The sequence below is a fragment of the Drosophila subobscura genome, chromosome O, assembly GCF_008121235.1.
Source record: "Drosophila subobscura isolate 14011-0131.10 chromosome O, UCBerk_Dsub_1.0, whole genome shotgun sequence".
NCBI classification, from domain to species: Eukaryota; Metazoa; Arthropoda; class Insecta; order Diptera; family Drosophilidae; genus Drosophila; species Drosophila subobscura.
The window spans coordinates 1,511,535-1,538,943 of record NC_048533.1 but is presented as its reverse complement, the minus strand read 5'-3'; the positions used below and the strand labels follow the sequence as shown (position 1 = coordinate 1,538,943).

The 27,409-nt window shown below is 45.0% G+C and overlaps 2 protein-coding genes and 1 long non-coding RNA gene across 9 annotated transcripts; 2 read left to right on the top strand and 1 right to left on the bottom strand.

Moving 5' to 3' along the window:
* The first annotated feature begins 322 nt into the window (after positions 1 to 322).
* LOC117899609 (complexin) lies at positions 323 to 21,557 on the top strand. 7 transcript variants are annotated; one of them, XM_034809738.1, is made up of 7 exons: positions 323 to 341; positions 3,167 to 3,362; positions 5,103 to 5,275; positions 8,996 to 9,007; positions 17,846 to 18,012; positions 18,315 to 18,447; positions 20,817 to 21,557. In XM_034809738.1, exons 3-7 carry the CDS (start codon positions 5,221 to 5,223, stop codon positions 20,888 to 20,890), a joined length of 441 nt encoding a protein of 146 aa, XP_034665629.1. In that variant the 5' UTR covers positions 323 to 341; positions 3,167 to 3,362; positions 5,103 to 5,220; the 3' UTR covers positions 20,891 to 21,557. The 7 variants fall into 7 exon arrangements, with proteins under 7 accessions (XP_034665629.1, XP_034665630.1, XP_034665633.1 ...); XM_034809739.1 differs by lacking the exon at positions 323 to 341 and adding an exon at positions 2,177 to 2,278 and having other exon boundaries at positions 17,855 to 18,012; XM_034809737.1 differs by lacking the exon at positions 323 to 341 and adding an exon at positions 2,180 to 2,278.
* Positions 15,039 to 17,494, bottom strand: LOC117899607. Its single transcript, XM_034809736.1, has 2 exons — positions 16,336 to 17,494; positions 15,039 to 16,278 (listed from the first exon to the last, which is right to left on the bottom strand). Exons 1-2 carry the CDS (start codon positions 17,228 to 17,230, stop codon positions 15,380 to 15,382), a joined length of 1,794 nt encoding a protein of 597 aa, XP_034665627.1. The 5' UTR covers positions 17,231 to 17,494; the 3' UTR covers positions 15,039 to 15,379.
* Positions 21,558 to 21,790: 233 nt separating the features above from the next.
* On the top strand, positions 21,791 to 25,434 carry LOC117899610. Its single transcript, XR_004649193.1, has 2 exons — positions 21,791 to 22,127; positions 23,619 to 25,434. It is a non-coding gene; the product is annotated as an uncharacterized LOC117899610 (long non-coding RNA).
* Positions 25,435 to 27,409: the final 1,975 nt, after the last annotated feature.

The following is a 27,409-nucleotide window of genomic DNA, read 5'->3' as shown; positions in this document are numbered from 1 at the left end:
CTCTCTCTGTTGTCTCTCTGGTCTCGTGGTACTTGAAATGCTCTCTCTCCCTCTCTCTCTCTCTCTCTCTTGCCTGAATGTTATGGCCACACAATTTACACTGGCTAACAGTTTGGCATTTCGCTGTACGTTTTCGGCAGTTTCGTGTAGTTTTTCACCAGGAAAAGCACCAGAGCAGAGTCGGAGGCAACAGCAGAGACATTTTTCGGTATGTATGCCTCGTGGCTGTCCGAACTTTCCTCTCAGTGTGACGTTGCTGTAGATCCGCGCGCCTAGTGCCTGGCGGGGAATTGTACGAAATACGAATATTTGTAGTAATACGGTGCCTTCGACGGTTGTAGGTAAGCCCACTGACGCGTCGTCCCGCCAGCAGTTGGAGGTGAAAATTTCTAATCACTCTTCGCCGGAGCTATCAGAGAACAAAAAAAGAAAAAAGAAAATGTTTCCCCGAGTGCTGTTTCGCGTACGCCCCTCAGTTTGCCTTAGCCACAATATACAATGTGCCCAAGCCCAAGCCCAAGCCCATACTTGTACCCATTCCCCCTCTTCCGACTCCATTCCATTCCGGTACTGCCGCACTCCGTGTATTACCCCAGAGACATCAATGCCGTGGTGGCCAGGACGTGACGTTCATCTTAAGCAGGGAGCGTCCGTCAGCTCCGCGGGAGCTGGAGCGGGAGCGGGAGCGGGAGGAATAAGCAATTTGTGGAGGAAAAAGTTAAATCGCGCAGCGCAGCGAGCACTGGCGAGAAATATAATTGATTGGTATATAAAAAGCGGAGCAAATCCAGTTCCAGTTCCAGTTCCCTCGCAGAGAGCAACAAAAGCTAGACTTGTCCACACGTACATACATACATACATACATACATACATAAATATATAATGTTGTACATATGTATATATGTACATGAAGACAAAGCTCCTGCGAGCTGGCATGAAACTATAATTGATTGAGCGGAAAACAATAGAGTCAGTTCAGCAGGCAGTGCTGCAAGGATTGCAAGGGGATGGCTGGATTTGTATCAAACTAATTAGAAACCTACGAAGCTGCTTATAGAGATCGCTCCAAGGCAATTGATGCACTTGTCTCGGCTAAATGCCGACCACAGGCCACCACCGGACCACCGGGCGGACGTGGCCAGAACTTTGCAATTTCCTTCTTTCAAGCTGTGCGCTTCCGCCGCTTTCCGCTCCGAAAAAGTTGAGGATGGACGGCACAAAGTTCCATATGCAAACAGACTATAAAGACAGCTGAAAAACGAACAAAGCCAAAGACGATGTCAGTGGTTGTGGATGTATGTATGTATGTATGTATGTATGTATGTGTATGTGACATTTTGGATGTGGAGTGGGACTGATTATGATGATGATGATGATGGTCGTCCACAACTCGTTAGCATATGCCCCGTACGGGAGAGCAGCAGGGAAAACAAAGCGATAACAGGGACGGACAGGCAGCATATTATCAGAGCGCTTCTGGCCTTTGAGACAAACCACGAGCGAACACGCACCGACCCGAGCGACAGCGAGAGCCGAAACGCGAATCGAATCGAATCGAATCGAATCAATATCGTGTCTCCTGTGGCCCAGGGCGCAGGCGCCAGCGCACAGATGTATTTCAACGCTGTATTTCAAAGTCAAAAAGTCAAGAGAGTGGGAGAGCAAGAGAGACGAGACTGAGCTTGGGATTGGGGAAATAGGCAAACGCGAGTGGGGGCTGGGAGCGGATGAAAAAATTATGTAATAGACAAAAAGTAGATGCAGATAAATATATTATTAGCCGAAGAGAAAGGCAGAAAGGCAGCACCACCGCCATCGGGCATTACATAAAGGCAAGCACGGATGGCATCGAGAACAGCCACAAAAGAAGAGATGCGCTCTGAGCGCTTTACCTTCACACTAAACGAGGGTGAGCGAAATTCGCGTACAACGAGCGTACATTTTCCTTGGGCCAGAGCAGGGCGACGAGTGCCTCTCTCTCTGCCACTCGAGAAGAGGAACGAAAAGCACTCAGGGCCAGCTCAGACTCAGAGCAAAAGCTTCGCTCTTGCGTGTTGGGTGTTGAGTGCTTTCGGCTCGATTATTGGACTTTAGGGAGGAAGAGGGGAACGAAACTGGCGCTGGCGCCGACTTCGCAGCCTGCGCCTCAGCAGCCTACAGCTGGTCACCGCTCTGGCTCTGGCTGTGGCTGTGGCTCTGGTTCTGGCGCCGCACGAGTCGAGTTTTCCATGTAGGGAACATGACAGTGTGCTGCAGAAGAGTGCGAACATAGCACGAAGTAAGAAGCGCCGAATAAAACATAGCCACGGAAAGTGGAAAACCAAAAGTATTCAGAAAGCACACACAGACACATGTGCGTTCGATTGTGACTGTATGAGTGTGAATGTGTGCACAAGTGCATTACATCCTGGTACATTATGTACTTACGAATATATGTGTACACATACACATACATACCCATACATACGTATAGGCTCAGGCTTAACAATACAAACAAAAAACATCAAACGCACATCGGGAAAAAATTGCAAGCAGCTTCCACACAATCACAGATCACCGTGGCCCCCCTGCCCACCGTTGCATCGCCCATCGTTCCGACAGACGAAATGGAAAACTAATTCAATTAGAAGCAATAAATTCTTTCGAGCTAATTCAATTACGCCATAAGTTGGCTGTGGGAAGACGAGCTTTATGTAATAATCAGTGTCAAAAGTCTGCGCGAGCGAGCGCAAAAACTTTCGGGCCTCGGGCACACACCCCACTGGCACTCTGTTCCCAAAAAATGAATATAAAAAAAGCATTGCATTGGATCGAATTTGTTTGCCGTGCGTGTTACGTAAAAATGTTGTTTTCCTCCGGCACCAGCCCGCGGCTGGCACGCCACCTCGCCCCCAATGGGCACTTACGTGCACGCTCGCATAAAGGAAACCCTAAAGAAAGAAAAGCTGATAAAAACAACAAAGCCAGCGACAGCGACAACGACGTCACAGCAAAGCCACCAACACTGCGCCTCGGGATATGCCCTTATCCAATATTGTGCGGGGTGATGGGTGATGGGTGATGGGGAGACGCGTGTGTCCACTATTTTCCAATTAGATGATACGCCAACAGACCGCGTGAATCTGTCCTCTGATGGCACACTTTTCCTCTTCTCTTTGCCTTGCAGAAACCCTATCTGTCTCGAGCTGGCTCTTCTTTGTGGACTTCTTTGAAACAAACACACACTTAAGCGCCAACGATTTCCAAACTCTGCTCCTTCTGCCACCTCCACCTCCAACCGCAACAGCAGTATCCACGGCCATCCATTGCACACACGAGAATCTCCGGCAATCTCAAAGGAGTACTTACTGAACTAAAGTCAGGTAAGTGAGTGAGTGAGTGAGTGAGTGGCCGCCCTATTCTGGTACGCCTCTATTCTTTTTCCAACTTCCCAAAAGTGTCCAAAGTATGCGCAAAGTGTGCTCCAAACTTGTACGCGCCTTACGTCAAATGTTTGCGCAAACTTTTGAACATTTTCACGCGCTAAGTGGCCGACGGACGCGCGCCTAATGCTGCAAAAGTGGTGCAACCTCGGCATACAATCTGCCAAGTTCCCAAGGAGATCTGCGATTTCACTTGGACTCGATGCCGTTTGCCCTCAGCTGGCCCCGCTGCCAGCCGACAAAGCCAAAGCGAATTGGTTTGTGCCAACTCTGCGCATACTTGATATTCTGCTGAAGCAGCAAAGGTGGCAAAGGGGTGGCGAGGCGAGGCGTATACTTGATATTTACTGACCCTTTTACAAACCAGGACTGAGTCAAGCGGTGGAATACTCGTAGAACACAAGTCGAACACAGCTTATTTGCGTGTTTATTGGCCCTGACTGTGGCTTCGGCTTTGGCTTTGCCTCTGGCTCCGACTCTCATAGCTGTATCAAAAAACTTCAAACGTAATTGGATAGCCATCCGGTCGGGGCTGTTTATTTGCTGAGGCAAAAGGAAACGAACCGGGCTCTGTTGTTGCTGGGCCACACCTTGAGCCACCTGCCCATAAAATTCTAAGCACGAATGCCATAAATTTTCGCTTCTATTTACATACATTTACACACTGACAGTGTGTCCAACCCTCAACCCCTTCCCCCTACCGATTTTCAGTTTTCTGGGAAGCTTGAGATTAAAGTGAATTTTGCAAACTGCAGTAGCTCTGGCCATTAAACAATTCAGACTTGGCCTGACTGTCTGCTGGCCACAGGGCCCCGAGCTGGAAATGCCATGCAGCCTCCGCTTAATTCCTTAGTTCGAACAGGAGGCAGCAGAGAGACTGCCTCGGATCGGGATCGGGACCGGGACCCGGACCGGGCCAACTGCCAACTGCCAGTCGTCCAGCATCCGCTATCTGGCCTCCGCCCGCTGGCGAACGCTTTTAATGCCAAACTAATTTCGTTGCTCGTTGCTCGTTGCTCGTTTGCTGGTGTTGTTTTAATTTGCGCTGCTGGCCAGAAAGCACTCTGCCTGCTGCCTGCTGCCTTCCAGCTTAAGTTCGTTAGCCCAATTTGCGCAAATATTAATACATGGTTACAAAGACACAGACACAGACGCAGAGACAGACAGCAACAGGAGCAGCAGCAGCAGCTGGATGCTTTTCTCGAATTTGAAGCTGGATGCGAGGCCAAAGCTGATGCTACCCCGCCAGCGGCGTTAATAAAATTGAAATTTTTGGCTGGGAGGCACTGAGCCCACATTCATTACGGCATTATTGTGCTAGAGGAACCGAGGTCTGGGATATTAGATTTCCCCGAATTAAGTACAGCATCAGGGGGCGCGCCGACAGCTACAACTGAGGGAGATGATTTGGCATCAACTGAGACAGAGAAACAGAAACGGAGACATAGACACAGAATTAAAATGGGGAAAAAGAGGGAGATTTCAAAGGAAACGTCCACGAAGGGGCCGCAAAGGCATCCTACCAACGGCATTTAAGCTAAGCGGCTTAAAGTATCAGGCCCGGGCCAGGTGACAGGCCAGCTTGGCGGTTCGTCGGCGGTGGCCATGGCCATGGCCCCGCCTTAGCTCGTCCTGTCACATCACAATTTAATTTGCTCTTTTCTCTTTGCTGCCTTGCAGACGAAGAGGCCAGAGCGGACCACTCACCAGCGACCTGCAGGAGTCTCCGACAGGAACAGAACAGGACAGGACAGGACAGGACCTCATCAAGCCACGCCTGTAAAGCGACAGCCCCAAGATGGCGGCCTTCATAGCAAAGCAAATGGTTGGAAACCAATTAAGTGCCGTTAAAGGTAAGTCAGGCGAAAACGCGCGCGCAGATACTCGCTCGTACACCCGAGCGGCGGGGGCGGCAGGTTTTATTTTTGGCACCCGATCAATATAGCCGTACCCCTCCCCGTGGGATTTCTGGGAGTGGAATGTATACATAATTCATGTTCAAGCTGCTGCGCAGCAGCACAACAAATTACCACACATGAGCGGGAAAGTGGCCAACGCTTTTAGATACACACCCTGCTCTCCACCCTCCACCCATCACTCCACCCTACCCGCCACACCCCACTCCCCACTCTCCACTCTCCGGTGAGGCATTGGGTAATGTCATTTGGTCCCATTGTTGTAGCTTTTGCTGTTGCTGCTGCCTTCGAGTCTGCTGTTTAATCAGCGTCTGTGCAATCGCTCGGAAAATCATTGAATGCTTTCAAAAAGGGGCCAGCAGGAGGACGGGGATGTGGCAAGGATATTCAAGTTAAAATGCTTATCAACCCGCGCACATGGGAGCACAGCCGGAGCCTGAACGGAGCCTGAACGGAGCCCGAACGTAGCATTTACATAGAGCAGCCCTCTGCCCCAGCCACAATGCCCCTTTGCTAGCATCGCATCGCATCGCATCGCATTCTATTCCATAAGAAGAGCCGTTCAATTTGCAGGCCCCGATGCTGCTCCTGCGCCATTACGCGCCTGTGGCTGTGGCTGCAGCCGGTTGGACCCGGTGCGCATTACCGACTCCCCTTATCGAGCACACAGATTCTGCACGAATGCGCCGGCAAGTGGTTTCAACAAATTGATACACTTAATTGTATAGATTGATGTTGGATTTGCTGCACCACTTTCCTTTCTCTTTCGCTTTCGCTTTCCCTTTTCCCACTTCCCTTTACCTTTTCCCCTTACTCGAGTGGGCGCAATCATTTGCAACTGCCCCTTCGAGCTCCCTTTTTCGAGCTGTCAGCTGCGACTCTGGTCGAGATTGCGGCTAATGCGGCCCCGACCAAGCCCGACCATTGGGCTGTCAGAGCTGGCAGTGATGTGGAATGGCAGTTGCCAAGTTCGTGGAACACGGAAACGCCATTAGCATGGGCGTAAAGTGCGAAAAACCAAATCAATTCGGTTACATACCGAAATACATAAATACATACTCGTACATATGTATACGTATATGTATATGTATATGTATATGTATGTAGGATTGCACGGATACTCGTACGTGTGCCAATTACCGAGAGACTTGTACTAAGTTGCAGATATCCGTATCCGTGGCGACTACCTTCGACGCTGTGCGGCGCTCAATGGTGCAGCAAGCAGCCACTTAAAGATCCCCATAAAACTGCGGATGAGTGATGAAAGCGAAATAAAATATCCCCCATAAAAGCCATATTTAAGGAAGCCTCCGTCGCTATTACTTAGTTCCTTCGTCCTCGTCTAGTTGCATGTTGTACGGCGACCAGAGGGCAAACGGGTTTCAGTTCCCTACGCTTGGCTCGCATGTGGGAACATCTTTTCTGGTTCCCGATTTGATGTAGCGAGTGTGGTATGGGAGGACTAATGCGTTTCCATTGTCAACGACTGCTCTCGCTGTCAGACAATTTATTGGAGCTTGACTCGAGTTAGCCTTTATTACTATTGCCTGTCTTACATAAGGGTAATTTATGGATTTGCTGTATCCGCTACCAGACTTGTTGGACCAGCTCTAGCCGGGCCCACTGGCCACGATCCATCGTAAAAGGGTTGACCCAGGGGGAGGAGGGTGCTATCCGATAAAGTATTGCTTAAGCGGCACAAATTTTCCCCGTGCACATACATATGTATGTACTGTATACTATACATACATACATACATACTTACATACATGTAACATGGGTGTAACAATCGTCTTTCCTTCAAACACATTGTCAGGTGCATATGCATGTGCCTGACAACTACTTGTACTCTGTCCAAATCAATAATTTCCATGTCTTCACCTTGATTCATAACACTCTAACTTTCTTGAATTTGCAGGTAAGCGTTCGAAAGTGAATCTCAAATAAGTGCATCCCACCAAACAAATAACGTTACGTAAGTTGCTATCGCTGCTGAGACCCGCCACTTACCCACCCACCTCCCACCTAACATAACGATCCGAAAGTTTTAAGAAAGTTTTGATGACATACATTAATAATATACATACGAGTAATTCAATAATATGTACTAGTCTGAATCATTGTATTGGATGGCACAACCCGTTTAGTTTACAATTTACAATTTACAATTTACAATTCACGCTTATGTTTCAGTTTTGAATGGACGCTCGGTTTGGTTTCGGTTGATTGGCAGTAGCATGAATACATGATTGAAATTTGGCGACTATTCCCAGTAGTACCTACAAATGTGTGTATAGTACACATAGAGCCGTTCAGGATTGAAACTCTGAGGAAGGTTTTCAATGCGAAACGAGTCTCGATATATTTTTGACCTAAGCTTAGCATTGCACAACACAAATAGCCACGTACAGAATGTTTTCAAGTAATCTACGCATATACCGAGTAATCCCCATATGCATATGCACTCTCCTGTTCATACCCCCACACCATTGCCATTCCCCTTAACCCCCGCAGGGCATCAGTGCCCCCATCCCACCTTCCGCAATGCCAACTTCGGATCCCGTTCCGCCCGTCCGTTTGCCTGTTTGCCCGTCCATTCCACCCATGAACCACTCTATGAAAATCCCAAAAAACTACGTATTTATGTGCAGTTATCGTAATTTATGTAAGCTAAGTACACTCACAGATCATATGACGTTAATCCCTTGCCAGCATAAGAACCTCCTCTTCGAGGCACTAACGGAAAAGAAAAGAAAAGAAAAGTGAAGAAAAGAAAAAGAATACAATATATTTGAACGCTCCCGCAATGCCTCCACTGCCGAACTTTACCTCATTGTAAAACACACCAACACGAGAGCTTGACAAACACTCCCAAAACCAGCCCACCAAACCCCAGACCCCAGACCCAGTCCAAGCAAGAACCAACCAAGAACGACTCCCAAGCACAGCAATTCTACCCCAAGCCACTCCACTCCAGTACACCTCCCTCCTTCCATGCCCGACACAATCATGCAACAACAGCAACAATGAGGAACACAATGAACAACAAAAGCCAGCAATGAGCCCAGCTGCCATCGCCCCGATACATAAAAAAAAGAAAACCATACAGAAAACACAATTCAATTTCTTCTATTACACTTTCTTCCTGCCTACCAGAACTCGTCTCTCTTTACGCTCTTTATTTCGAACTCTAACATTGCCATGACTGCCACGCCCATATCCCCATGCACCCACCCATACCCCATCCCCATACCCATCTGAAATATAAAGCGGAAATTTAAATCAAAGGAGAGGAGAGACTGGCTGCTTGGCCATCCAGGATCTGTCCATACAACAATTCCATACTGGGTGCCTCCTCCACGAGTCCCACACAGTCATAGTCACAACATCTCACATTACTCCTATTAAACAGCTCCTCAACAACGTTTCTCTACTTATTCAGCTTCTTCTATGATTATGATATGTACGGCTCACCCACTCGTAACATTAACCCCGCATTTAACTAACTATTCTCCTACTTATATACGTACATCACACACACAATTGTCGCAACTTGCAACTTGCAACTCGCAGTCCATAAGCGTAGCAACTAATCCAAACAGAGAGCGGAATATTAATGAAACTTTACCTTTACTTTCCCGACCACACGCTACACAGATGCTGCAGGCGGTAATTTCTCAACCTTTCGTATTTTTACATTTTACTTGTACTCGTACTCGCTTGCATTTCTTTTACGACTTGACTTGATGGTGGTGCTACCGCTGATGCCATCGCACCTTTCAGCATCCAACATAAATATTCCATAAATCCCACAATGTACCCGAACCAATACATATTAGAAGAATCTCCGATTCGATCGACATCAATCGCTGAAATTCCAAACTAGAATCCGCTTCAACTTCAGCCTCATGATAAGCATCCGGCGGCAATTGGGAAGTTTTTACTCGTAGATACTTGCTCATCATTTTGCCACGCTGCTCCGCCATATATTGGTTTTTGTGTGCCTCCGATCGATACCCAACAAACGTACATACCCAAACTGAGAGTTTCCTGAGCTCCATCCCATGAAAGCGCTTTCAGCTTTCAGTTTGGTTAATTAGACGGGAAAACTTTGAGCAGCGTACGGCAAACTTGTCTCCGATCGAACTCCATTAAGATATGCTTAAAGGCGAGACGCAAACTCAAATGCGAGAAGAAGGAAAATTACTTATAATTTGAATCCGCAGCGGGCAAAAGTTTATGGGACAATTATACTATGAACCTCTTGAATTTGTTTCTGATTACAACACTCCATAGACATTGTACACATACACATCCATCTTTCGATCATCTTTATGCCAACAGCACTACCCGACACGATTTTCCCTCAACGAACCAAACCAACTTTTTCTGAAAGATATGGGGCTTACAAATGGTCTGATGATGTTTTCTTTTTCTATGGCAGAACTTTTTGTTTAAGGAGTTCTTAAAAACTGGTATTTTTTGTACGTTTTTTTTTTAGAAGTAGCTCCTCCTTTTTGAACATAACTTAAGTATCGTACATCTGGTTGTAATGAACTTTCTCATTTTAAAAAGCGGATCACTTTCGACTTTTCCTGAGTTTTGTAAGTCAAAATTAAAATTTCTTTTTTTCATTTCAAAGCTTAATATTTTCCAGACGTTAAACTAAAACAACCATGTTTTTAGCTCTATCAGAACAAATCGGTTTGGTTCCTTGAGAAAAACAGTGGGATTTTGTCGAGTAGTGGAAACTAAGACCAAAGCATAGTTTGATTTTGTACAAAAAAATACGTTAACTTTAAAGCGTTACATTCGAAGTCTTTCTTTCTGCGAAAATTGTTTTGTTAAAGTGCTTCTTTATCTACTTCTGCTCTACTTCTACTTTACTATCGTACTACTACTACTACTACTACTACTACTATCGTACTACTATCGTACTACTACTGCTATGTACTACCCAAACAATTATGGAACCATACTAACTACAAACCTACTTACATCTTCTACTATTCTACTATAACTACTCTAACTACAACTCAACTACCACCTATATACTACGAATTTACAATGAGGTAAAGTATAAGTATAAAGTATCTCATATTATCTCATTAAAAGCCCCCTATACCCGCCACACCCGCGGTACTAAGCAGAGCGACACATGGAGACTCGTGCGAGTACGAGTGTGTTGTATCAAAAGGGGTAGAAGGAACAGGAGCCCCCAGCCTTAGAGCCCCAACGAATGCGTTTTGATGAGTAAACATTTTTACACATGCAAGGACTGCCACACTCCCCATGCATAGTACTCGAACAACACTGGTCGTCCTCGTCCGAGTCCTTTAGAGCAGGCAAATATTGCTGATATCTGCAGGTTTTCAAATTGTCTTGGCACGTGCGTCACGGCATATGCTAACCACAAGTAGAAAGCCCGAAGGTATGCCACACTTTGACACAAGGCGGACACAACTCAAAGAAAACTACGAGTCTACTTATACATATGTACACTTCGCATGGCATAACAATATCGATCCATAATCTTGCAGATATTGTAATTTTCACCTAGGTGTGCGAAAGGGCTACGTTCCCCAATCCCATGTCCCATGTTCCCAGCGGACATGTGTGCTTCCCTTGATAGCAATCCGCACAATGGGCTGTAATTCACACACTGCAGTCGTTTCACTCTCGTAACCGTAACGTCCCCAGTCCCAATACCCAATAGGGTGGATGGACTGCGGGGCTCGGCATAAATTATGTATATTAAAAATTCCTCAAATATCCAAGGACAGAACAGCGACCGAAATATTTGCATGCAGTTTGCGAGTGGGCTCACAGCTGTGTAGCATTTTTGACAGAACATTTTCCAGTTTGCCGGCACGGAGTCGCATTCCGAGCATTCCGTGCCTGGAAAAGGGTAGCCGGGGAAATGCTAGCTGTGGTCCGCCACCAGATGAGGCATGCAACTAATTGCTCGCGCTACGAGCACGAGCCGTATGCAACCAGCAACGAGCTGCCAATGAGATTTTCTACTTGTCCGCGCTGGCAGAGACAGAGCCGCACTGTCTGCATAATTTCAGTACTTGCACACGCCCACCTCCCCTTACTTATGCGCCCTCCAGCCTCCACATGGGGAAGCATCCGTGGGTAGCCCGCACTCGAGCGGGGCGAGTGTGGCCATAAGTAAATATCGGGCTGCTTGAAGCTGTTAAAATGTAATTACGGAGGGGACACAGGCAGTTGCTATTACCGACTATGACAATGAAAATATTAACGCGGGGGATGGGGCATGTGAGAGGAATAGGCGTATTAAGCCAACCTCTTTGTGGAAGTCGCAGGCACTCTCTTCGTCTAGTCCGCCCACACTTAACCGTTGCGTAGCCCTGCTCCTGTAAGGCCTATCGCCAGCTTCCTGTCATTTGTGCGTTGTGCGTTGTGCGCTGCCGTCTCTTTGACCCAGATGTGTGCAAGATGGTGGCGGTTTCTGCAGAATCCTACAATGCAAAGCTGAGCGGGCTAGAACCGGATTAAGCAAGAAAATAATTTGCTGTTCGTGCCTTTTCACCAGCTCCTTACAATGACAGGAGCGAACAAATGACGGCGTCAGAGAGAGGGGTGGGGCGTTGAGCACTTCGCGCAAATGAGTGAAGCTTCTTTGTGCTTCTACACTTCCCATCCCTATCTCTGTCCCCTGCCCATGTACATGTCCTATGTACATGCGAAAGAACGTGCGTAGGTGAGGGGCCTCAGCCTCAGCCTCAGCTTCAGCCTTAGCCTCATCCTCATCCTCAGCCGCAATAAAAATGGAAATGGAACTCTAATGTAGTATTCCTTAGTGTGCGCGTATTAAGTCGAATAAGTGTCACCAGGCAAGCATCCGCTCCACTTCCACTTGTACAGCCTTAGACCTCATCTCTATCCTCTATCCTCCAGCCACATATATGCGGATGGGGACAATTACGGCGGCTCCGCAGATCCGCTGCTCAGCTCCCAGTTCCGGTTCGGCCACGTTCCATTATCATCATCATCGGGTTGCGCTGACGTGTTGGTATTCAAAATAGCAGGCCAAGCAATAAAACGCACTCTAAGACTGCTAAGAGCCACGGCTCGTATATCAGACTTATGACTTCGACCAAATACTTGCAGACACATGTACGGGTGTATGTACAATCGTACATACATATGTATGTATGTATGTATGTACGTAAATACATATTACAGCCCCCGTCCCAGCACCACATGCCTGATAGGTATTAAGTACCCTCATTTCACCCATGACACGCAGCGAAGAGTAAAGCTTTTAACGGCAAAAGAGAAAAAAGCGAAATGAACGATAGAAAGAAACCCCAAGAACCAACAACCAATTTGTACAGACGGACCGATTTTTCGGGCTGTCAGGAGCATTCCTGATGCAAATTGAAGGTCTTAAAGGGCCATCAATGGCGCCCACCAACGGGTTGTCCGATTCCATTAGGAGCCGGAAAAAAAAGATAGCGAAGAAAAATGAGGAATGAAAAATGCCGAACAAAGGGCAGAGTGAAAGGGCAGAGTAAAAGGGATGGAAAGGCAGATGCTCGATGCGTAGAGAAGGGATGGAGGAATGGAGGAATGGAGGGAGGGAGGGAGCGAGAACATCTTGCTCAAGCGGTGTTAATTATGTTGTCATGATAATTATATTACAATAGGCTTGATTAGTTTTTAATTGAATTGTGCACTCCATTCGGGGCATCTCTCAGATCTGCAACTGGACCGAGTTTTAAAGAGTTTCCCCATAAGCTCTCCGCTTTATACATATGTACATATACATACACATGTATGCATGTACATACATACATATAAATACATTGTGTGTACTACATGTACCACATGTACATAGACTTATAAGTACATACATACATGTACATACTCGTAGATACGCACGTTCCGAGCAGACCTTTGTTGCAGCCACAAAAGGACAGGACAGCACAGGCCTGGGAGTGGGCACGAGCTGGCAGTTCAGAGTTCGTAAAGTTCATAAAGCAAATTACGAAAGTCCCATAAAAGCGAAACATTTCCTGGGAAGGACCGGGAGCTGGGGTGGGGTGAGTGTGGGTGTAGATGTTGGTGTTGGTGTTGGTCCGGATATGGCACTGAACATAGATCTAGGACCTATAGTCGTCCTGGATGTGGACGTGGCCCTCCAGCCATTTGACACCATTTCGGGAAATCAATTTTTATTATAAAATACTTTGACTAATTTATGAAAACAATAAATGCGTCTGCAAATCAAGTCACAGTCACCCCAAAAAGTTCATTCACAAAGCTATTCAGCAAATTGATGACTATAAATTCAATTTAATGTGCGTTGCCTTTTGCACACAAGTGCAGCGGGTAGCGGGGAGTAGCGAAAGAGAAAGGAAAACGAAAAAGGAGAGCGAGAGCGAGAACGAGAACGAGAACGAAAACCACAGCGAGAGAAAGAGAGCAGAGCAGAGACACCCGACAGTGTGGTGCGGTCCTCCCCACGACGCAGCAGAGCCTTCGCTTCGCTTTCTAGAAGCACTCAAGAGAACAGAATCGCGCGTATAGTTTTTGCGATTGCGCCGAAGCTGACAGAGGAAGAACAGCGAAGCTGCCGCAGTCGATGGCGCTGCCTGCGTCCACGAGTGGGACAGCAGCAATTAGAGCGAGCGAAAAAGCTGTCTAGCTGCTCTCATCGAAATTCGACTCATGGCCCGGAATCGAAAGAATCTGCGCCGGCGCCGGCGCTGCGCTTCTCCACGACCAGGCCAGAGTCACCCCCTGTGCTTAGGTCATTACGTGGGATGCTCACATCACGACGTGGTCCAGCGCCAGCGACGCGGACCTCGACAGCGACAGCGACAGCGACAGCGACTGCGGCTGCTGTAAATGGCACGGCGGCAGGACATAAAAAGACAGGCGAGTGCTGCCAGTACTCCTACTCCAAGTTTGCACTCCTGCGGCTGAAGTTCAATCACTCTGACTCCGTCTCTGATTTGACATAAGCGGCTCTGCCCAGCATACACCCAGAGCATCGCACCGCGCGCCGCATCGCCCAAAAGTCGGCACCAGTGAAGTTCAGTTTTCACCAGCGGCTATCAGTTCGTGTGCGCTCGTGGCCGCGTTCGCACTTGCACTTCGTGGTGGTCGCCACAATCGATTGGGATAGCCATGGCAACCGTGGGGCCGCGACCACGACGGAGCAGCCGCCGAGAGCGCCGAAAACGACGACAACGACAACGACGACGACTCATGCGACGGCAGCATGAGTGTGTCAGAACTGCAGCTCCTGACTGAGGCAGGCGACAGAGTGTGTGTGAGGTGGCACCGTCGCAGCGTGGACAGTAGTGGCAGCATCGGCCAAGGCAGCGGTTGCACTTGCACTGATTCGTTCGGCCCCGAAATACCAGAAAGCACAGCTACGGAGAGATAGCAGTGGTTGAAGGCGCCCAGAAATCATGAATTTCATTGGTATGACACGACTAAACCTGAGATTCGTGAATCTGCAGCCCCTGCGGATCCATGGTCCTTGTGCATCTTGATTTCTGTTCTGTTTATCCGTTTATGAAACACTGATTCGTCTTCTCTCTAAACCACACTGCTACTCAATGCTAATACGTACTACCATGTACTCAACCTCAACCTCAACCTCAATCTGAACCAACACACACCACGCTACTCGCTACTCTTACCGAATCTCTCTCCAACGTAAGTCTTTGCCACAACTTTCGTTTATTTTTCGTTTCCCTTCTATGCCTTACGATAAGCACATACGTAACCTAACCTAACCTAAGTGTAAACATATGCCAAGCTGCCTCTGCCGAGGGAGAGAGAAGAACCAAAGCAGATGGAAGCAGCTCGCAAAATCAATCGATTCAAAGTAAAGGGGTCGCCGACGGCACGCGCGGGCCCGTCCGACCATGTGACTGCATAGTTCCGTGGAGTGCCACATTTTTATCGATTTTATTCCGTGAGCCAGAGAGCAGCCTGAAAAGTTCAAGGTCCGACCGAAATTCAGTGCAGCCCCGGAGTCCTTTCCGATTCCTGAGCCTACAGAAGATTGCAGTGCTGGTACTGTCCGGCGAGAGCATCGCCGGAATGGCAATGGAAGGCATCACCGAATTCGCGTGAGTTCCGCATAACGGCGTGCACCAATTGCCGCTTGCGTTCCTGCTGCAGTGGACCCAGCTCAGAGCGACAGTCCACAAGTAGACTTCCGATGAAGTAGAGCCGGATCAGGGACAGTTTCATCCGCCCAACGCCGAGAAGAGAGTCTATCCGCTCCTGCAGCGGAATCCTCGCAGGCTGCCTGAGCCACTGCTTGAAGCAGCTGAGGGCCTGTCGCTGGGCCAGCAGACCAAGGAGCAGCTCGTTCGGGTTCACCATTGTGGCAGGGACTCCGCTGCAGTTCTGAAACGCGGCGAACCTTCGCTCCGAGTCCGTACTGCGCCAGGCTCCTGGAGTACGGCTGTTGCTTCCCGCTGCCACCAGGCTCCTGGCAAAGTGCTCCGCCACCAGCAAGTGGTTCAGCGGAGAGCTCAGGTTTTGCTTTCCCAGCAGGGCGTTGACGCTGTCGAATATCTGTGCATACTGGCGCAACTGCTGGCTCGCCTGGGACGTGTGCTGACGTTTGCGCTGGAAGCGCCGCAGTTTCTCGAGATTTCGGTAAAAGCTGCGCCGTCCCAGCACAATGTCGTGGTAGATGGCGTCCAGGCGTTCGTCTCCGTTAAGGGTTAGGTGCATGATCCGGCCTAGGAACTGTTTAGAGCTCTGCTGAGAGATTTCGTCGACCCACACGCTCTTCGCGAGCTGCTCCGTGTAGGCCTTTCCCACCGCCGAATACATCTGGGTGAGCTCCACCCTGTCCGCACTGACTCTCTGCACAACATGGGCATATATGTCTCCGGCGTACGTCTCCGCCAGCTGGTGGCAGTCGGAGTCCACAATGTCTGCAAGAAAGGGCCAAGTTTGGCACGGGACTTGACTAACAGCCTTCCTTCACTCACCCATCAGGTAGTCCGTCCAGATCCAGTTGAGCAGACGGTTCATGCTAGTGTTCTGCAGCAGCACGAAGTAGTTGACGAGCCGTGGCAGCTGCTTCACTACGATTGTGTCGGTGGCCTGTGGCGTTTTTCCGCCCAGCAGCTTCCTGAAGTAGCCGTCCCAGTCGAGTCTGGCCAAGGAGGCATTACCGAAAGCGCTGCGCTTGAAGTTCCCATAGCTGAACTGCACCTCATCCTCTATATGGTCCGCCTTGACAATTTCCCGGCGGCTGCGCTCCAGGCTGAGCACTTCGAGAGCGGCCACATGAGCCCGACTCTGCTCGATGCCAAAGCTCTGAAGAAGCTCGCCAACCCGCTGCTCAAACTTCCTCATGGTGTGCCGTCGTGTGATGTCAGGCCGGAGCACAACCAGCCTCTTGTTCGACTGCATTGTGAGCTCTGCATTGAAGAAGTAGGGCGACCCCATTTCGTGGAAGTGGCCCAGTAGGCCCAGCCAGCTTAGGGTCTGGTTCCTCCGTGCAGTGGCGTTCGGCTTGGCGGTCTCCATCGCAGGCCAGCCGCCGCTCGCCCTGTAGAGTTGCGAGTTCTTCAAGGCATCCGGTCCGCGAGCACTCTCGCAGGACTTGAAGAAGTTGACAAGCTGCAGCTCCATGTCCATTAGTTGCTCATCGTCGGCCACCTTGAGGAAGGTCTGGAAGCGATCCTTCCCCGTCTGGCTGATATTGGCGCTCTGACTGCAGACATAGCCGTAAAAGTCCTGACACGGCAGCTTGCTGGTGTCCAGATACTGCTCCAGCTTGTACGAGAAGTGCAGTAGGTCGTTCTCAACGCTGGCAAAGCTGTCTGCACAGCTCACGCTCACCGCAGAGAGCAGAACAGCCAACACTTTCAGATACATCCTGCACGTGTTGAGTCTCTGGCTACTCGAATCGAAATGCACTCACTGCCACTGCAACTGCCACAAGAGTAGACGACTGACTCTGGCGCTATTGCCTCAGAAAAGGTCAGTTTCCCAAAGGTCACAGCTAATTCCGCGTCGCACTTCCGCAAACGAATCGTAATGCCCTGCTGGTCGTGTGTTTCCAGACTGAGGCACTGACCATACATTGCTGAGGCGCAATCCCAACTAATCGCGTTTCAAACTGTTTACCCTGTCACTGGCAGTGTCACTGATTCTGGGACTTGGAATGGGAATAGGTCTGGGACTGGGACTGGGACTGGGACTGATAGCGATAACCCGATAGGGAGCCTAGCCCAAAGGCGGGCTGTGTAATCAAATGTGTCAAAGTGTCAGGCATCGATGCCAGCGAGCTTAAATTGGTCATGGCCGATTTAGAATCGAATCGAATGCTCTTGAACGTTCTCAAGTATTCAAAGAAGAACCGCTCCCCAATGGCAGTGCGGAGGGATATAGAAACATATATGGACATACATACATACCTATGATATGGCCCTATAAATAGCCATTGTTTTTAACCTTTCTCATCCGTATCCTGTGCTTCGCTTTTAATAGGCGCTGTAGGAGGTGATGGCGGCGATGATGGCGATGACAAGGAAAAGGCAGAGGAGGAGGAGAGGGAGCGTCAGGAGGCCATCCGCGAGGCCGAGGAGCGACGCAAGGAGAAGCACCGGAAAATGGAGGAGGAGCGCGAAAAGATGAGGCAAGACATTCGCGACAAGGTGAGTGTCTGGGGCGGGTGTGATTAGTGATTAGCGATTAGCGATTAGTGCTTACTAATTAGTGATTACTTTGCAAAGTGCTTTCCTGCAGCAGTTCAAATTGACTCTAGTAGGGAGTCCTTTTATTGAGCGACTCCCTAACGGAGTCAGATTGAATTACAAAGGAACAGACAACAGTGGAACGAAACAAGTGATCAAAAGTGTACCTGCCAATAAATCATGAATTCCTGGCATCCAAAGCCAACATGTATTATTTTTTTCTGATATATCGATAATTTTATTTCTATTTGCCATATATCCAGTACAACATCAAGAAGAAAGAGGAAATCGTTGAGGCGGCACCGCAAGAGGAGCCCAATCCTCTGATGAGGAAAAAGAAGACACCTGAGGAACTGGCCGCCGAGGCGGAGCAGGAGGAGCTCGACGATTTCACAAGTAAGTCATTGTTGTTGATTCCGATTCTGGCACAGTGCTACTGGCATCTACATATGTATGTATGTAACGACTGCTTATCCGACTCATCATCGGCCGTCTTCAGGCGAGCCCCGTGCAGAAAGCTCTCCTTTTGTGTACCTGTAACTGTGTTGTATGAGCTCTTCAGTTGTTTTCCTTTTCGTTTGCCAACCCCTCCCCCAAGCGGCTACTCATGTGCCACTTTGCTCCAGACAACACCGAACATGTTTGACCATCAATCAGTAATAATCCACAGCTAAATACTCGTACTCGATCTACCGGCGCTCGTAGTAGCAACTACTTATAGTATGTGTTGTGTGTGTACCTGTGTGTCTCGTATCTAAATGCTAGCGAACTATCCAACTTTAACAACTCTAACTGAACTCTATCTGAATCTGAAACAACTCTACTAACTAATGCTATCTATCTGTCTATCACACTCGTATCTGTAATCTGTTTCCTGTGCGTATGATATGTAAGCTCTAATCTCCTAACTCTAACTCTAACTCTAACTCTAACGCTAACTCTAACGCTAACTCTAACGCTAACTCCAACTGCAACCTTAACTGTCCAAGATCTAAACTTCAACTGTAAACTGTAATGCAACGAATGAATCTATGAACTACGTCTAATACTTACCTTTACTCGTATAACCAGCGTGCACTCCATTTTCTCATTTCCTTTTCATCCGTTACTGCGCGTTCAGTTGCAAGTACTCCGTACGTACGCGTATGGTATGCGAGTGGGTCTAGGACTTTCGTGTACATATGCATATGCTCGTACTTAGTTTCTTATATATGATTTCCCTTTGTTTTCCGTTCTTATGCATATTGTTGATATCGATATTGGTGTTGGTTGTTCGGTTATTCGGTTATTCGGTTATTCGGTTATTCGGTTATTGTATTCAAACGATACTGGGCCACAACGGAATAGGTTTAATAGGTTTCATGTCATTCGATTAATTAGATTAAGGTAAGTGCTACCATTCGTAAGACAGTATGTTTCCTTTTGTGTGGTAATCTAATTGTAATACGTTTGTATTCATGAACTACTCCACCACCTCCACCACCAACAACAATTTTCGATTACTCTTGCTCACCTTCTTTCTCTGTCTCTCTGCCACACTCCCTCTCTCTCTCGCTCTCTCTCTAACTGTGTCTCTGTAAATGAGTTTACCCAGAAGATACTTAAGAAACACTCAGAGAAGACTCCTCAACACACAGCCTGACAGCTCCCACACGAATACAATAACCAAAAGTAGATAAATTATTCGGGAAAATGTTAGATATGGTTAGATATGCGAGAACTCAGTGGTTATGGTATGAACGAATATTTAGAAGGGTATATGTACATATACTAGACAGATGGCAAGGGTGTCCCGTCAATTAGCTGTAAGATTACGTTTCCAATGATTTCAAACATTTACAATATTATTTAAATACATCAAACTCACAAACTGCACTTTTGATAACTGATAACGGCTTGTATGATATTCTACTACTCGTACTATATAACTATATAATGTTTCTGAACACTTTAACGACTTGCGTGCTTAACTGCATCCTGAAACTGAACACTCGTAAACAACTAAATGTGAAGCAAAGCAATACAAAGCAAACATGATGAACTCAAACTAAACCCAATTCCGATCTAAAATGGACAAGCAACAAAAACATAACTTTTTCCCTCTCGTTTACTCTTTCCTTTCAATATGTGTACTATATGTATTTTACACCATGGCCCATCGTATGTAAGATATATATAATGCACGTATACTGCATATGTATGTGTATTTCTTCCGCACCGATCTCCACACATTCCATCCCATCAGCATCTACGAACTCCTATCTATCACTCTAACTCTACCTCTACCTATTCCCTACTACCTACTACCTACTATCTGGAGCTGACACTGACTTCTTGACTTCTTCTACACACTCGTACTGTGTCTGTCTCTGCTGCAGACACGACAAAAACTACAGCTACTCCTGCAACTTTGTTTCGATTCGTATTTGATTACCCTCATTTGGCTAGCGAAGCGCTACGACAAGTAGTCCACGCCACAACCACACCCACACCCACACCCACACCCAATCCTTAAAATTTGAACGTTCAGCTATGGCTACGGCGACTGTACCTGCCCGTACCCAACATAACATTTACAGCTGCCCACCCATAAAGTACCGCCACAGTAAAACAGTTACAGTACATAGTACATGTACATGTACATACATGAGAATCCATACATACCAAAAATACATATACATAACAGTTAAGCTGCCTATCATTTGTAGTCTACTCTACAAAATATGCTTATTTATTGCTGTTTCCATACTCAATTTCTTTTACAGAACTGAAAAATCAAATAGAAACGCAAGTAAATGAGCTAAAAACTCAAATAGAGGGAAAATGTGTCATGCAGTGATATGTCAGTCATCATAAAAAGCAAAAATAAAAAACCAATATAATAGAAACAAAAGTAACAATTCAAATAATCCCCAACTGATGAAAACCAAATTTATTTAATGCATCCTGACCTTGAATTTGTTAATACTTATGAGATCTGTTGAGTTTAATTATGGGAAACACAGTCGAAAACGAATATAACTCCTTAGAAAGCTAACCGGCTAACCGTAACCCGGCAGAAATAATTCGAACACAATCCGATCCGATCCGATCCGATCTACTCTACCGAGTTTTTGGCAAGACCTCCAACGCGGTGTACCAAAAATGCTAATGAATTAACAGCTTAGGTCCGATAACTTAATAACAAAGAAGGAGACATGCGAATGCGAATCAAAATGCGAACAGGACGGTGAACTACTAAGGAATTTTAAAGTAGCTAAAGCATAAACCGAATTATTTCCAACCAAGTAACATATAGTAAACGCCTTTAATAATATATAAATCACTTTGCTTCGATGATAATGTAATATACTCAAGCCCAATACACAATACATAACCGTTGTTTAGTTGATAACATACAATAAAATAACGAAAGGAAACTAAATGAAACTAACGAAACGGTACGATGCGCTGCAAAACAAAACGAAACTAAAAAAAAAACATTAAAAAATATAAAAACATAAAAAACAAATAGAAACATAATATAAGCAAAAAGCTAAGAAAAACCAATTAAGCGAATGGTGCGACAGAGGAGGATGCTGAACAATGTCGAACCGTCGAAATACTTTGCTGAAATCACTTTGGACTTTATTCCATAAATGAGTATGGGAAGATTATGAACTAAATCGGCGCATATGTTGTAATTGCCATTCGAATATATAAGTATATGTATGTATACAAAATATACATACGCATGTATGTATGTACACATGTTATATACATTTCCATGAATTTAACCACAGAAAAATAATCACATTTGCAAACGAATTGACTGCAGAGACGTTGAAATTATTTCTGGTTCTCAAACTGAGCCGATCCGACATCTGATCTTATCTGATCTGATCGCCTACAACCCAAGAAAATTCCAAACTTTCAAGTTTCAGTCAGTTTGGTTTCGGAATTGACAAAAAACAAATCTTCTTTAACAGCTGTTACATTTTGTTTCTTTCCTATACAAAAATACATACCACACTACAATTGAGAGTTTAAAATCTTTCGAGACAGTTACTGATCTCACTGATTGATGCTTCTGAAATGTAAGTAAACTAACCAACTAACTATACCTAAACCTATAATTATACTTATATACCTTGCCTATACTATGATACATTGAACATTGCCGAACTTGAGTTTCATTTCACATTTGTTTCTATTTACACACATCCGTGGCGTTATGGGTGATTAGTTATTGGCGACGGCTTCGAGTACTCCGTAGGAAAAGAAATATTGTAAAACAATATAAAAACATAAACAATAAAATATTAGCTGTAGTCTTTTAGACAAGGAGAATAGCTTATAAGAGACGCTAGGCAGTTCGAGAGCATAATGCTGTGATACATTTAGCATACATTTTTCACCGATAAGCGCACACGCCGGCCCACAGGTCGTACCCACACCCCAAACCCAAACGACACGACAGTAGATCAGAGAGCGAACACAAAACAGCAACAGAACAGTCACAGTCACAGTAACAGAAAAATGCATGCAAATCTAGTAAATAAAAAACAAAGACAAATTCCCACAGAATACGATGCCACTTACAATTCCTGGAACAATAAGCTGTTGATCTTTCCGTCGTCCGTTATACCGTCGTATTGAAACACACCTACACACAATGTAAACACAAATGTGTTTACAAGGCAACTCACTTACACCAAAATTGTACATATACATAAATACATACCTGTTAATGTATTCCAAATAGTTAGAAAAATCCTTCTAAGGCAGAGAATGCAATAATTTTGTGCATGGGTTTACGTACATATGTATGTACAAACATACAAATCGAGCCATCCCCAGATCCAGTTCCAGATCTAGTCGTTGCACTTGCATTGCCAATAACAGGTTTCGAAGAAGTGGTGTTCTATGGTAAAGCTAAAGATGAACTTTAATTTACTTTCAATTAGGCTCGAACTGACTTGTGTTATCATCCGTTACATACTCGTATCACTACCCCATGCATCGACATCATCAACCGAACATCTGTTTCACATATGTGTGATATGTGTGCATATATGTATGTACCCATAATTCCTATCAATGACTATGCACGCTCTATATGGGTATGGTATCGCTCACAACGATTCTTAGCATACATAGAATGAATATGAATCACATGTGTCACAATAAATCGGGTTAATGGGACAGTTGGAAGGACATTTGTGATCCGGTTGACCGGAGTTAGATTTCCTCGTAATTATCAGTCGAATACATTGTTTATTAGTCGATATATAAGTACATACAACTAAAACTAAATAATATACATACATATATATGAATAAATGTTTTAATCACACTGCATTCTATATATATAAATATCTCTCTCTCTCTTTCTCTGGTGTCTCTCTCTCTCTCTCTTTCTCTTCTTTTGATTTAAAACACTCTCTTAAATCTTTAATCTGCGCCACTTCTACTCTGCCTAAAATATTTATATCTGAAAAACAACCTGAACAACATTTGCAACAACACGAAACAACAACAACAACTCTACCAAATCTCCACAACTACGACTCGATGGTCCCTCTCAGACATGTACTCTTCTCTCGGTGTTTTATGTATGATATATCATCATCAACAACAACAACAACAACAACAACAACAACAAGAACAAGAACAACAGCACAAGAAAACCACTACAGCCAGTACAAAAACAAGAACAACATCAACATCAACTACATCTACAGCAAAAGTAACTAACAAAAGTAATGTTATACATCAAATATATGTACATATATGTATGTACGAGATGAGCTTCTATAAAAGCCCACAGCACAGCCAACAACAACAACAACAACAACATGAACATGATGAACATGAACATCAACTCAACCTCAATCTCAACTCATGACAGTTTGCTACAAGTTTTTCTTAACATATTTCTGAACGTTGTGAACTTCATTTGTACAATATATATATGGCTTATCTTTAAAAGCATAAACACACATACACACCACACATACACATGCAGTTACACATTCATATAAGTACATGAATTCACACTAGTCACATGCATTTAAATAGCAGAAATGGTGTTGTAAACGCTTACTCTACATAGACACATACATACATACATACATACATATGTACATATGTACAGATCCAACAACAACAATACAAACCAACCAACCACCAACAAGAAATGTACAATGTATGTACAATTCGTATAGAAAGTTACCATATAATGAATATACCAAAAATGCTTAAGATGTTATGTTATGTTATGATGAATAATGAACAATTATATAAAGGAACAGATGCCGAGACCCTATCAGTACGTCTATCAGTAAAAACACCACTCTCAGATTCTTCTTAACCGTTCTTAACTGCATATGTTTCTTGTACACATATCGGCGCGGCAGCAGTATTACGACTATCGTTACCTACGTCCTCAACGCCTCTCTCTGTCAATCTAATAAAGCAATCCCCTCGTGCCCCCATCGCTCCATACCAAGTTAGGAACGATCGAACTAATGAAAGAATGCCTTAACGTGGCTCACATGACTAGATCATGAGTAGCGAATAGATGAATACAATGACGATGAGATTAAGATGATGATTCTACCAAAGGAAGAGGAATCCACAATTCTTAACTGTTACTTTAACCCACAATTGTACTTGTACTTATACTACTAGAGCTACAATACTACTTAGCTTAGCTGCGTTTCCCTTCCGCATTCCAATCTAGTTTTACTAAATCCGAGTCCGGACACTCGTATCCTAGCTCTTATGCTCCTTTCGAACTCGAAACTCTATGCGCTCTATAAAGTAAATACGTATTGAAAATGTTTACCTAGATTCTACAATATCCATTGCGTTATTCTCTCAGATACTTATACGATGTACGATGTTGACGGGCAGTTGAATTGTTTAATATATTGAATAAACGTTAATAAGAAAACACAAAACAATGGAGAGGCAACTTGAAACATACAATATTATTCAATCATTATCAAGTTTTTAACGTAATCATAAATGTTTAAAATGTTAAATGGTTCAGCCGATTTTAATTTTGTTCGTTTGATTAATATTGTGTTATCGTTAATATTATAGTTATGATAATGTATGTATATGTATATCAGAAAGTTCATTAAAGCAGATAATTATACATTATTATCTATATATGTATATGTATGTATATGTATATGTATACGTATATGTATATGCATATGTATATGTATATGTACATATATGTGTAACTTAATAGGGAAATGAATTTAATAGAGAAACAACAGACAAAAAATAAAAAAAATAATAATGTTGGAAAGAATACCATTCAAGTCATTATTAGATGTGAAAGCAGTTCTATACACAAGAAAAGGATAAAAAAAAAACACAAAACAAAAACCTAAGGAAAGCGTTAATAGTTGATTAATTATATTGTTACTTTGAACATTTAATTCAAACCAAACCAAAGAAGAATAATAAAACAATATATATATGTATAAATATATATTAAAAAAACACAACAATACATTGGGTTTTAATTCCTAGGCGGTATTACCCCGAAGAACCCCTCGAAACACATCAAGCGACCCGACCCGACCCACCCCAACCCCTATACATGTCCTACTACCTACACCTTGACTTTCTGCCTGCCCGATATCCGATACGTATAGCGATCTTGATTTGGCATGACTGTTAGTCTATATGTTTTTCTATATGTGTGTGCGTGTCTCTATCTATATTTCTCTCTCTCTCTCTGTACCTGTCTCTCTATCTATCTATCTATCTATCTTCCCATCTACCTATCCACCGATCTCGTCTATCTCTGTGTCTGTTTACCACCAAATTTTCCAACTTCCACCTTCCACTTCAGAACCATCCATACATACATATTGTACGTGCCTACAGGTACATCCACGTGCTCGTGTGCCAGATATAGGATATGGTACAATACGTATGTCAACAGGCTGAGGTGCTGGTGCTGCTGTCTGCTGCCTATCTCTATTACAAAACCTACTCTCCTGTATTGCTAAGAACACTGTAAAAAGATTGTGTAATGGAATGTGCTACGTTATCAAATATGTATTAAGCAAATGCCATGCCAACAATTCTGCGACGGCATTAGCCTTCAGATCTACTGGGCCATTCAAGCTGGGCCACGAGGTAAAGGTGAGTTGCGTGTGTCATCCAGGCACCCCCAGGCCCGTCTGCCTTAAGCGCGCATCAAAGGACTTCAGTAAGTACTCGTTTGTACAAGAACAGGCACATGTACTTAAGAGTTTCGATTTTGTTAAGCTGTGTAACTTTTATGTCGTACGAGTATAACCAAGCACCCACTTCGAGGCCTGGGTAAAGGTAGGTTCAGCCAATCAATTCCGTTTCCATTGTTCATCACACCACATTGACAGTCTCAGCCACAGCCACTAACGACAAAGTTGAAGACCACAGCAGATTGAAAACAAAAGTCCCTTAGGGGTAGGGCATACATACTGAGAGGTTGAAACAATCAAACTCCGTACAAACTCTACTCTTTCATTTATGTTCTGAATTATTATTTCCCTTCAGTTTTTATTGCAGTTCTACATGTCACCTTTGTAGGCAATTTTACCAAGCTATCAAAGTTGTTCATTCCGTTGGTGTTCGTGTTAACTGATTTGTCTTGTTTCTACTTCCAGCCAAGTTGAAGAAACGTCTTAGTGATGCTTTCAAAAGTTGCCCACTGAGAAACTTGTTCTAAACAAGACTCAAAACGAAAAGATGAGAGTCCTGCGATGATGATATGATTCGGTCTCGGTTTCAGATTACACAAACGCGTGCCAGCATACGGTGCCCATGAACAGTACAGGTGTACGGGTGTCTCACCGTCTACATATGTATGTATGTACATACATATGTATGTATGTGTGTGTGCATGATAGTAAGAAAAACAACCGGCTTCGGCTAGCCGAAGCTCACGTGCTCTTTTAACCCTTCAACGTGCATTATCTGCCTGCTCTTGTTCGGCCCAGGACATGCCATGGGTGCTATACTAACTAGTGTCTGAACTAGGTTTACCTCGACTACATCCATTTTAAAATGGTAATACATACGTACCCGGGAAGGTGCCCAGCTATACATATGACTATTTTATTGTGGTCCCCTCTTCGAGATACATAAGCAAAAGGGACTTGATTTTAAAGTACCCCATTTCGTTATTACTTACGAGTAGTTTGTTTGCACGTTGGACATCTGATTACATAGTATTAGAACTAGTGAAATCACTTGAGTGAAATCACAACGCACAGTGATGCAGTTAGTTCCTTTGTACTCCAACGACAAGCCAAGCTACGTGCATATATTAATATATATTTTAGGGCCGCTCGAAATCCGATTACTC

Coding starts and splice junctions, on each gene's coding strand:
- LOC117899609 (XM_034809738.1), top strand. CDS start 5,221: ATGGCGGCCTTCATAGCAAAGCAAATGGTTGGAAACCAATTAAGTGCC. Junction 18,013..18,314: donor GGCAAGACATTCGCGACAAG/GTGAGTGTCTGG, acceptor CCATATATCCAG/TACAACATCAAGAAGAAAGA. Junction 18,448..20,816: donor GGAGCTCGACGATTTCACAA/GTAAGTCATTGT, acceptor TTTCTTTTACAG/AACTGAAAAATCAAATAGAA.
- LOC117899607 (XM_034809736.1), bottom strand. CDS start 17,230: ATGTATCTGAAAGTGTTGGCTGTTCTGCTCTCTGCGGTGAGCGTGAGC. Junction 16,279..16,335: donor CTGGACGGACTACCTGATGG/GTGAGTGAAGGA, acceptor CCTTTCTTGCAG/ACATTGTGGACTCCGACTGC.